The 11,512-nt window shown below is 37.9% G+C and overlaps 2 protein-coding genes across 2 annotated transcripts in view; one reads left to right on the forward strand and one right to left on the reverse strand.

The window, feature by feature from the left end:
- LOC109051680 (fatty acid-binding protein 10-A, liver basic) overlaps positions 1-11,512 on the forward strand; it is a 677,383-nt gene that overhangs the window by 97,991 nt on the left and 567,880 nt on the right. The gene's annotated exons all lie outside the window — the stretch shown is intronic.
- Positions 660-11,507, reverse strand: trip13 (thyroid hormone receptor interactor 13). Its single transcript, XM_042741796.1, is given in 13 exon segments — positions 660-776; positions 864-1,017; positions 1,313-1,344; positions 1,346-1,423; positions 7,135-7,221; positions 7,302-7,365; positions 7,447-7,519; positions 7,608-7,698; positions 9,033-9,088; positions 9,383-9,509; positions 9,657-9,810; positions 10,772-10,865; positions 11,478-11,507. Coding segments are annotated over 12 exon segments (1,116 nt in total). The 5' UTR covers positions 10,855-10,865; positions 11,478-11,507.

Here is an 11,512-nt window from a genome sequence, read left to right on the forward strand (position 1 = left end):
AAAAATTCTTTTTTTTTAACATTTGTGTGCTGAAATATGCATGAAATATTGCATATTTATATATAATTCATCTCTAAAATAAAAAAAACTTTGTGAATTTTTTTGTGTCTGTCAACAGCATTTTCTGGAAGGATAAAAAGATGACATCCAAAATTTACGACTATATGTATCAATAAATGTTGCGGGGGAAATGATATGCAATTAGTGCATTTTAAATAGATATGCTTGTTTGGCATATTTAACACTTGAGGGAAAAACTTACGATTACAAACAATAGTCTTTAATATGCTGTGATTAATCAACTTGCCTTGCTTGTCAACCGTAAACCTGATGATAGAATTAATCTAATGAACTATATTACTTACTGAAGAATTGTTTATTCTGATTATTATTGATGATAAATGCTGTTGCCATCCTTGCATCACAGCAGTGACCCACTCAAGGTCATGCACTGCAGTGATTTCCCATGCTTTAATACTGTAAACATCACATAACATTATACAAACACGAGTACCTTTCCATAGAGCGCGTGAGCCAGAAATGGGAATCTCCCCCAACTCACTCCCACACACCCCCTCACCACAAATATACACACGTGAAGACCCATTCTCACCAATTCTCAGAAACACCCACAACAAAATCAAACAAAAACAAGACAATCACTCCTCAAGGTTCCTCAGCGTTAAGCTCAGACGGGTCACGTCGCTCTCCATGAAGTCCATGGTGCCCAGTTCCTCCAAACTCAGCAGCTGCTGTCTGGGGTAGATGATGTGACGCTGCAGGGAAAGTTCAGATCAAGTCTGCGGAAGTCCAGCAGAATAACAGAGGCGTTTAATAGTTAAAGGAACTGAAAACACGCTCACCTTCATGAGTTCCTCCAGACAGGACAGATAGATGTGGAATATGGCGCTGGCGCTCGGGGGGCCGATGTACTGCTTTATATCAGCTCGGTCCACAAAGGCCAGATCGATCTTTTCTGTGACGTTGGATGTGGTGAGGATGACAACATTTGGGTGCCTGAATCAGTGAAACACAAGGTTTGTATTCATTGTACATGAACCCATTTTTACTTCAATTATATGATGTATTTCAACATGCATTTTGCATGAAAAGGAGGGCAAGGTGGCATTTAAAGGTTATTATATTATGATGAAAGACTATAAAAATAAATAAAAAAATAAATAACACATCAAAAATGAATCAATAACAACAAGAGCATGAACTAACAAAAAAAAACTACTCATTCCAAATCACAACTCATGCATATGTAAAATGAAAGTGAGTGGTGCAGAACAGATGAAGAGAAACTGACCGTTTGATCTGGCAGAACTGCATCAACAACCCAAATACCGACACTACGACAGCCTCATACCGCCTCTATCCCCGCTTGAGCGGCGCTCCGCGCAGCCGTGAGACTCTCCACCTGACGAAACACACATCATTAACCCTCAGAGACCTGCGATGTTTGTGTACAGCATGCATACAACTTTCACTCTCAATACCACCCTCAATACCACGACTTAGGTGCCCTTGAGCAAGGCACTGAACCCCAACTGCTCCCCGGGCGCCGCAGCATAAATGGACTGCCCACTGCCTCGGTGTGTGGGTTCACAGTGTTGTGTGTGTTCACTGCTCTGTGTGTGGTGCACTTCAGGTGGGTTAAATGCAGAGACATGGAAGGAACAAACACAGGGAAAAACACTCGGAAATGCCAGACAGAACTCTCACCTCAAATTAGAGCCCGATCCCTAAACATATTAAACGCCACAGCTTGCTCAAGTCACAATATGCACAATTTTTAACACATTTGTAACAAATGTATACATTTACAAAGAAAGTGTTTGACATTGAATAATATTTTATTTTTACTTTTATTTATATTTTATTATTAATTATACATTTTATTATTTTATTTTATATATATATATACACAGTACAGACCAAAAGTTTGGAACACAAAGTACTATTTTTAATGTTTTTGAAAGAAGTTTCTTCTGCTCATCAAGCCTGCATTTATTTGATCAAAAATACAGAAAAAAAATGTACATTTACATTTAACATTTACATTTAATCATTTAGCAGACGCTTTTATTATCCAAAGCACTTAACAAATGATGAACAGTGAGAAACAATCAGATTCAACGAGAAAACAACAACGGTATACAAGTGCCAATGACACGTCTCAGTTAGTCTAAGTTACCGAACACGTAGCCAGGGTTTTTTTTTTTTTTTTTTTTGGAATATGATAGAAAGAAAAGAAAAAAAAAAGGTAAGTACTAGTATTAGTTGGTTAAGTGCAGGCGAAAAACATGAGTCTTTAGATGTTTTTTGAAAATGAGGTAAAGGACTCAGCTGTTCGAATTGAGACCAATCGGGACGTCAGGTCCATTCACACCAGCTGGTGAGCAGACCAGGAAAACGGTCCGTTGCTAGAGTGATTTGAACGCTATTGGGATGGGCACCACAAGGCGTCGTTCACTTGCAGAGCGCAATAAGACTTCTGGGAGGGTGCATAAGAATTGGAACTAGTGAGTTTAGGTAAGGTGGTGTAGTGCCATGGTGTGCGTTTTGTAGGCAAGCATCAGTACCTTGAATTTGATGCGAGCGGCTAACTGGTAGCCAGTGTAACCATGATGAGGAGAGGAGTAACATGGGCTGTTTTCGGCTCATCTGAAGACAACCCTCGCTGCTGCATTCTGTGATCAGTTGTAGAGGCTTGATTAGTACATGCAGGAAGGCCCGCCAGGGAGAGCATTGCAATAGTCCAGTCTGGAGGAGGAACAAGAGCTTGGACAAGAAGTTGGGTGGATGGATTGCTCTGACAGGAAGGGTCTAATCTTCCTAATGTTGAATAAGGCAAATCTACAGGACCAGGTCGTTGTAGCAATATGGGCTGTGAAGCTTAACTGATGATCCATCACAACTCCTAGGTTTCTGGCTGTCCTGGAAGGAGTTATGGTTGACCGAACCGGCAGCTGTACAGAGAAGTTGTGATGAAACGATGGGTTAGCTGGAAACCACCTTGCAGCAGTTCAGTGTCTCTAGTAAGGTTGAGCTGAAGGTGATGGTCATTCATCCAGCTAGAAAATGTCACTCAGACAGGCTGAAATGCGAGCAACTACCGTCGGGTCATCCATGGTTGGAATGCAGAAGTAGAGTTGAGTGTCATTCAGCGTTAGCAGTGATAGGAAAAGCCATGCTTCTGAGACAGATCCTAATGACGTCATAAGTAGAGGGAGAAGAGAAGCGGTCCGGCTAGTACTGAGCCTTGAGGAACACCAGTAGCAAGTTGTTGTTGACCTTAGAAACTTCACCCTCGCAAGACACCATTAACGATCTATCATACAGGTATGTTAGTTAAGCCCATGGGATTTTGTGCGGTTTCCAGAGATGCCCATCTTTCTGAGGGTGGATAGGAGGAATCTGGTGAGTAACCAGTGTTCAAAAGCCAGAAGAACAGGTTCCGCACAATGAGCACTGCAGGAGTTTGAAGTTCTCTTGCCAGTCGCAGGCTGTTCAGTAACCGAGAGAGGGGCCAGTCCTCAGTTGAGTGGCCACCTTTGGAGCCAGATTGGTTGCGGGCCAGGAGGTTGTTACTGTACAAGAAACATAGGAGACGCTGGTTGAACACAGCTGTTTCTGTGTCTTTGCAATGACTGGAAGAAGGGATACCGGTCTGTAGTTTTCTAGAAAGTGCGGGATTTAGAGCTTGGTTTCTTCAGCAGTGGGCTTACCCGACGCCTGCTTACATTGCTGAGGGAAATGTTCCCGCTTAAAGAGATGAGTTGATTCATGTGAGTAAGGGAAGGTATGACTGAAGAAAGAAATCGCTTTTGAAGTGGGTGAGTGGGGATCCGATCCAGTGGGCAAGTAGTAGGATTAGACTGGAGATGATAAGTTTGGAAACGTCCCTCTCTGAGAGTGGATGAGAAAGGAGGAGACAGAGTTGAGCATTGTCGGTTGTGAGTTATCCTCAGTCTGCGGTGTGGAGAATTGGTTCACTTGATGGTTTCTTGTCTTATTGTGAAGCCCACTCCACAGTCATCCAGCTGTAATAGTCGATTGAGGAGGAGTGGAGGCGGATTAAGAGAGAAGAGAAGAGAAGTTTGAAGAGTGTCTGAGGCGTCACAACAGTTGTTAATCTGGTCGTGGTAATATGATGTTTTAGCAGTGAAGGACGTGTTTGCAGAGGAAGGAAGAGAGGAGAGACTGATACACACTGAGGTCGGTAGAGTTTCTTGATTTTGTAAGCCATTTCCCTCCTCTGCAGCCCTGAGTTTTAGAGCGATGTTCACGGGAGTTACATCGGACAGCCCGGGGGCAGATGGAGGTGGTGCGTGCTGTCAGCAAGACGACAGTGGGCAAAAAGTTGTCCCAAGCAAGAGGTCAGGGTGGAATTCAAAAAGTGTCCGTCAGCACTGGTTCGTGTCCAGAGCTGTGAAACAATGCGAGATGTGAAGGAAGTGAGGATTGCAACCACAGAGGGATAGGCGAGATGGAGAGAGGTGAAGCGTAGGTTCCGTTCGAAAGGCTGACCCGCGTTGGAGCGTGCTGGTGAAGCTTCAGGAGTAAGTGCTAGATTAAGCAGTATCTGAGGAGCGTGGTCTTGAGGTTTGGCAGTGGATTAACTAAAGTGTTGTCCACGGAGCAACAGCGCGTGATAGATGAGGTTCAGTTGGTTGCCCGATTTGGGAGTCGCTGTAGTAGCGACTCGCTTTAAGATCAAATGAGGCGAAGCAGAGTGTTGAAGTCAGCATGCCTGGGGTTTATCTAGGTGGATGTTGAAGTCACCCAAGCAGTAACCAGAGGAGTTACCAATCTTTCAGGAAATAATTTGATTCGCAGCACGTCCAAACTCCTCCAAGAATTTTCCAATTGACCTGGGGGGACGATAAATGACTCACAAAGTTGAGTTTGAAAACAGTGGTGGGTTACAGTAACAGCATGTGATTCAACATGAACCGTGACCTGTACGGTGGTGGTTGAAGATCAAATTTCCAATCTTTAGATATAAGGATGACCGTACCTACACCCCTCACAGTCGTACGATGGGTCTGTTGGGAACCATGTGAAATGAGAGGAGAGGGCCGGGAGTGGCAGTTTGTCAGGCAGGCCTTCCTTTGACGTACATAGCCATGATCCCCAAACCATAATAATTAACAATTAAATAAAACAAAATTTAACATTCAGACATACCATTACAATTTATAAGCGGTGCTATCCGATTGTGTATGGATGTTATAGTTATATATCACAATATGTAATATTGTGATATATTATTACAATTTATACAATATTGTGATATATTATTACAATTTATTACAATTTAAAATAATTGTTTTTAAATTTATTATACTTTAAATTATCATTTATTTCTGTGATGCAAAGCTGAATTTTTAGGATCATTATCACATGATCCTTTGAAATCATTCAATCCTGAGGATTCATTATCAAAGTTGGAAACAAGTTCTGCTGCTTAATATTTTTTCAGAACATGTGATACTTTTTTAGGATACTTTGATGAATAACAAAGGTAAAAAAACAAAAAAAAAAGAAGCTATGTTTTTAAATATAACATTTTGTAATAACAATATTACAACTACTGGTTCAGTAAATTTGGGTGTCAGTAATTTTTTTTTTTTCTTTTTTTTAATACATTCATACTTTTATTCGGGGGCAAGGATGTGTTTAAATTGATAAAAAAGTGATATAGTAAAGAAAATACTATTATTAGACGTTTTATTTTTATTTTTGATAAATGCAGTTCAGTTCTTTTAAAACCTATTTATTCAATCAAATATAGTAGACAGCAGAACTGTTACCACAACCCCCCCCCTTTCCCCCCCCCCCATAAATAAAAAAAATAAAATCAGGAATATTTAGAATGATTTCGTAAATGATCATTGTGTGAGTAGACTGGATGGTACATGTGGACACTGAAGGCTGAAGTAATGATATCTGAAAATTCAGCTTTGTCAGCACGAGGAATAATTTATTTTTTTTAAAGTATCTTCAAATAGAAAACTATTATTTTATAGTTGTAATAATATTTCACAATCTTACAGTTTTGTTCTGTATTTTTGATCAAATAAATGCAGGCTGGATGACAAGAAGAGGACTTTCTTTCAAAAAACATTAAAAATAGTAATGTTTCCAAACTTTTGGTCTGTACTGTATATAATTTTATTTCTATATGTCTAGTGATGGAAAAAACTTAAATGCACTAAAATTTGTTAACATAAAGAAATTTGAGACCATTTTTCGAATTGTACAAACAATGCAACGCTGGGTCAAATGATTTTTTCTTTAGTTCTGACACAGTGGAGCCATTCAATAAACAGCACAAAAATTATGCACATTTTTAGACCATTTTTCAAGCTCATTCATATAACAAATGCATTTTTTTTAAATCAAACTACATTAAGTGGTTTTGAAATTACTATATTCTATTTAAAATATGCTTTAATAATATTATCACTGTATTTCAATAGTCAAATATCAAAATTTCTTAACTTTTCATGACTGTATTCTTAGTGGTTGAAATAAATAATTTTCCAAATACATTTTTGTGCTCATTTGTGTTGTAAATGTAAATTTAAAACTTTCTAACTTACTGTGATGAAATATGCTATAAAATTATATATATATATATATGCATATCTATATATATATATATATCTCATTTGTGTAAATAAAAACAATTTTTTCTGGTGTTTTATAGAGTGATAAAAAGAGATATCTAAAATACTCTTACATGTCTAATATGTTCCAGAAATTTGTGCACACATTAGTGCATATTTAATAAGATAATGCCTCATTTGTATAAAAATTTTACCTAAACATATTTATTTTTATAACTAATGGTTTGTTAAAGACATGTTAAAGGATAAAAAAAAAAATATTAAAAGTATCAAAATATCTGTTTTGGAAAAATTGTGCTGGAATTGAAATCAAGCAAACAATAAAAGTGATTTTCACTCAGACTCAATTCTAATCAAATGCTCATTCATTAGAGGACGTGAATGATGATGTTTGACCATCAGCTGCTTCGCTGTGCTAATATCACCGTAAAGCAAGTCAACAAACCACTTTAGACTGGTTTAATGATGTAAAAAAAGAAAAAAGAGAGAGAACCTCATCTATCAGGACAAACACCAGAGCGTCTTTATCATCGATGAGCTCCTGAATCTTCTGAAACATCTTTGTGACCAGTTTTCCGCTCTGTAAAAGCAGTCAGATGTTAATGAGGTTTCAGACACGGATCTGAGGAAGCGTTTCAGAGCAGACAGATCCAGATGTACCTCTGAGAACCACTTGGAGAAGAGGCTGTGGCTGTTGATCTCCACGAACTGGCTGTGTGCATACCTGTCCAGGGTAGAGACACACAAACAATGACGACACGGGACGCTCAGCAGCTGCCTCTTTGATTTCATGAAGGCGTCTCACCTGTCAGACAGTCTGATGGAGAGCTTCTGGGCAAGTCCCCTGAGGGGTTATGAGAGAAATGACCAATGCGGCCCTGAGGCGTGTGGAAAGATACGACACTGTATAAACATAACGTGAAGACAGAAACTGCTGAGCCTTCAAACAGGCTTTTATTGTCTTACCGTGAAGTAACACGACACGATTCCAGGCGATCAGATTGCTGTCGACGTTTCTGTCAGAGAAGAAAATTGTGGTCGAAACGTAATCCAAGAGCTGGAGACGGAAGTGAAGACAAAGTCATGTTATGCTCATAAATGCTAGTGTAAAAAAATACAACATTTCAACAGATAGAGAGGAATATGGACCAGTGGGTGGTGGTCTAATAAATTGTTAAACTGTGTGTGTGTGTATCCTTTATCCGTCCCTCCCGAACCTATAACAAAAGCATCCCTTGTGGGTCAAAATGACCCGAAGGCTAAAAATGACAATAATTTATTTATTTTTGGTCCAGAAATCTTATATTGATACATTTTTATATATATATTTTTCTAAATATTTATGTAGGTTTGGTGATTTTTATTACATTTACCTTTTATTCTGGATATTTTTAAGATATTATAACATTATTTTTGTGTCACTGAGTGTCTCTGATGCCATCTGGTGGGGAAGAATGACATAGAGGGGCCTATAGAACAGTGTTGCCAAGTCCGCGGTTTTCCCTCGAGTTTAAGCGACCCCAATAATGTGATATTTAGCCCCTAAAATGCTAATTTTACCATGGGAATCCCACCAAAAACGTGTATTTTACCCCACCGGAATGCAATTTTTTACCGGGGCATCCCCCTTAAAACATGATTGGGCTAGTTTTGAGTAGCAAATGGGCGGGTTTTGTTGTGAAAACCTGGCAACCCTGCTATACAACCCTATGGAGATTTTTAACTGAGCAAAACAAGTGAAACATGAGAAATTAGATAATCTTGATGCTTCAATTTGGTTGTTTATGGATTCAAATATATATTGAAACATTATAAAAATCCATATTTTGTAAAACAATCTAACTGAATTATAACAAACATGTATATTCATACAATTTCATAAATATAAAAAAATTTTTTTAAACATAAATATGATATAAACTCATTGGTCTCCACCACATCACTCAACTTTAACTGTGTTAAGTCAAAAAAAAAAAATTAAAAATAAAAAAGGACCCCAGCAGAAACATGCAACATATTATAATGTGTTCTATGGGAGTGTGTGTACCGTGTGTGTTTGTGCATGTGTGTGTGTGTGAGTTTTTCTACATTGGGGATATTTTATAGTCTTAGCCCTTTGTTCGGGTATAAATCTTTACTGGATTGTCTCAGATTTTGTATATTAAAAAAAAATCACATGTAATAAAAAACACAGTTTTCTCATAAATCCCATCATTCTGATGTGGGTCAAAAATGACCCGAGGGACGGATGAAGGATATATATATATATATATGTTTATATATGCTGTGATACAGGATTTTGGTTATACCATATTTCTGCCAAGCCAATTAGCATAATTCTGCTACATAATTTAAGTAATTCCAAGATAACTGTGAATATGTTTGTCTTACTTGTGTTTTGATGCCTTCCTCATAAATCAAGCTTTCCCAGATGCCATGAAACTCAGCTGGAAGACATGAACAAGAAAATGATGTAGTCTTAAAGATTAGTCCAAACTATGTAGCTCTCTGGATCTCAGATTTAAACTGACAAGCTCAAAAAAAGGACATAACAGTAGAGTAGACCATGCAACATATTCCAAGTGTTAAAAATCTATCTGCATTATATTACAGACAGAATAGCAGCATACAGGTTTGGAACAAGTCAACAATCACAGAATTCTCATTTCTGGGTGAATGATTCCATTAAAGGAATCTTTGAATGTGATTTGCATTAAAAGGGGTGTGTCGTGCATAATCACCTGCTGGGAGGAGCCAATGATTGGCAGCGGAAAGCTCCTCCTCCTCTTCTAGAGCAAGCATGCTCGGACTGTCATCATTCAGAGAGAAGATATGGATACAGAGGTTGTGGGCCTTCAGATCCACAAGCTGTAGGATATAAAAGAAATATCACACCCGTAAATCTCAAACTAGATAAATAACGTAAAAACTCCTCAGAACAGATGCATTAGACGTTACAAAAATTCAGTATATGATGCAGGATGTTCACAGATGACAACAAAAATCTGTATTTACTTTCGGACCAGTTAAATCCGCTACAGCGACCGAATCCACGTTTTTGGTTAGAAATTCATCATCAAACTCTGTCCATCTGTAGGAGCCTAAAACAGTGCTGTGTCGATCCAGCAGAGACAACACGTGCGTCCTCACCTCAGACCTCTTGACTGTGCTGCAAACACAAATCACACCGTTTAAGACATGCGGGTAAGTACAGACATCAGAAACGGTGTTGACAATTCTCAACACTTCAGAAAAGTGAAAAGGATATTCAGTGAGGGAACAAAGTAGGGAGAGAAACGAGTGGATGAGGGGAGTGTCTGCAAAAACAACAGGGATCTGTGACGTCAGCAAAAAATAAAAGTGGTTTCGAGACTTATTACATTTCGTTATAAACTGGGAGTCAAATGTTTTTAATAATTATGTTTTTTGCTCACCGAGGCTGCATTTATTTGATCAAAATCACTTTAACATAGACGTGAAAGTACACTATTCAAACTTAAATTGTTATAATAATAATTCATAAACGCCTTTGAATACAGACCAAAGGTTGGTCTCTTTTTAAAGAAGACAATCTGCAGATTTTTTCATTTCAACAAATGAAAGCATAAAAAAAGTTATAGAAGTTTAAATTTACTGTAAAGAAAATGTACTGTACTATTTTTAAAAATATGTTTTAATCCAAAATTACTATAAAATTAAAGACATATGTCTAAATAAGTTGTGTTCCAAATTTGAAGTTGATATTAAAAAAAATGTAGGTTCCTATGCAATTTTGTTTAGGCGTTATACCACAAACAGCCACCGGGTGCCATTCAAACTCCATTGAATTTTTTTGATGCATTTCTCTGTCACAAATGTATCAATTTCGCTCTCACTATTATGTCTATGACAAAATAACCACCAAATATGGAATCTTGAGACTCAGACCTTTCCAACGATATGTATTTTGTCAAGATTATGTAAAGTTTAAATACCAAAATACATTTATAAAATTACAACACCAAACAACCCACAAAAGCCCGCAAAAAGATATTAAATAACAAATTACAATGTAACACAGTAGAAACGCAGTGTCCGATTTCAAAATGGTTTTCACAGGATGAATTTGGAGGTTTTAAATCATGATTTACCTCTGAGATTTGACATGAACTTCTATGTGCACATCAGGGCGGACGATGCCGGCATCGGTCATGTGATGGTCAGAGATGTCCATTACTGAAACTCCTGTTTCACACAACACAGAGTCTGACAACGAAGAACAATCTACACAGCGCCAAATTGTTTTCTTTTATGCCAAAACTCATTAGGATATTAAGTAAAGATCATGTTCCAGGAAGATATTTAGTAAACTTCCTACCATAAATATATCAAAACTTAATTTTTGATTAGTAATATGCATTGCTAAGAGCTTAATTTGAACAACTTTAAAGATGATTTTCTCAATATTTAGATTTTTTAGCACCCTCAGATTTTAAAGTAGTTGTATCTCAGACAAATATTGTCCTCCTAACAAACCACACATAAATGGAAAACGTATTTATTCAGCTTTCAGCTGATGTATAAATCTCAAAATGACCCTCGTGGCTGGTTTTGTTGTGGTCCAGGGTCACATTTATAAATAAACACTTTAGCAAAACTAGCAGAAAGCTAATTAGTAAGCAACCGATTATCAAGCTGCGTTTATCGCCGCAGTAACAACAGTTTTCTGATTTCTCGAGTCGTTACTGATGTCTGTTTTGTTAACTGTCACGTTTATTAACAGATATTAAGAAAGCGTAGCAGAAACTAGAAATAAACGCTCACCTCACAACACCAACAGACAGAACTCGAACTTACCGCGCTCGCGCTGACGTCAGCCTGCCCCGGAAACG

Source organism: Cyprinus carpio, chromosome B16 (genome assembly GCF_018340385.1).
Source record: "Cyprinus carpio isolate SPL01 chromosome B16, ASM1834038v1, whole genome shotgun sequence".
NCBI lineage: Eukaryota > Metazoa > Chordata > Actinopteri > Cypriniformes > Cyprinidae > Cyprinus > Cyprinus carpio.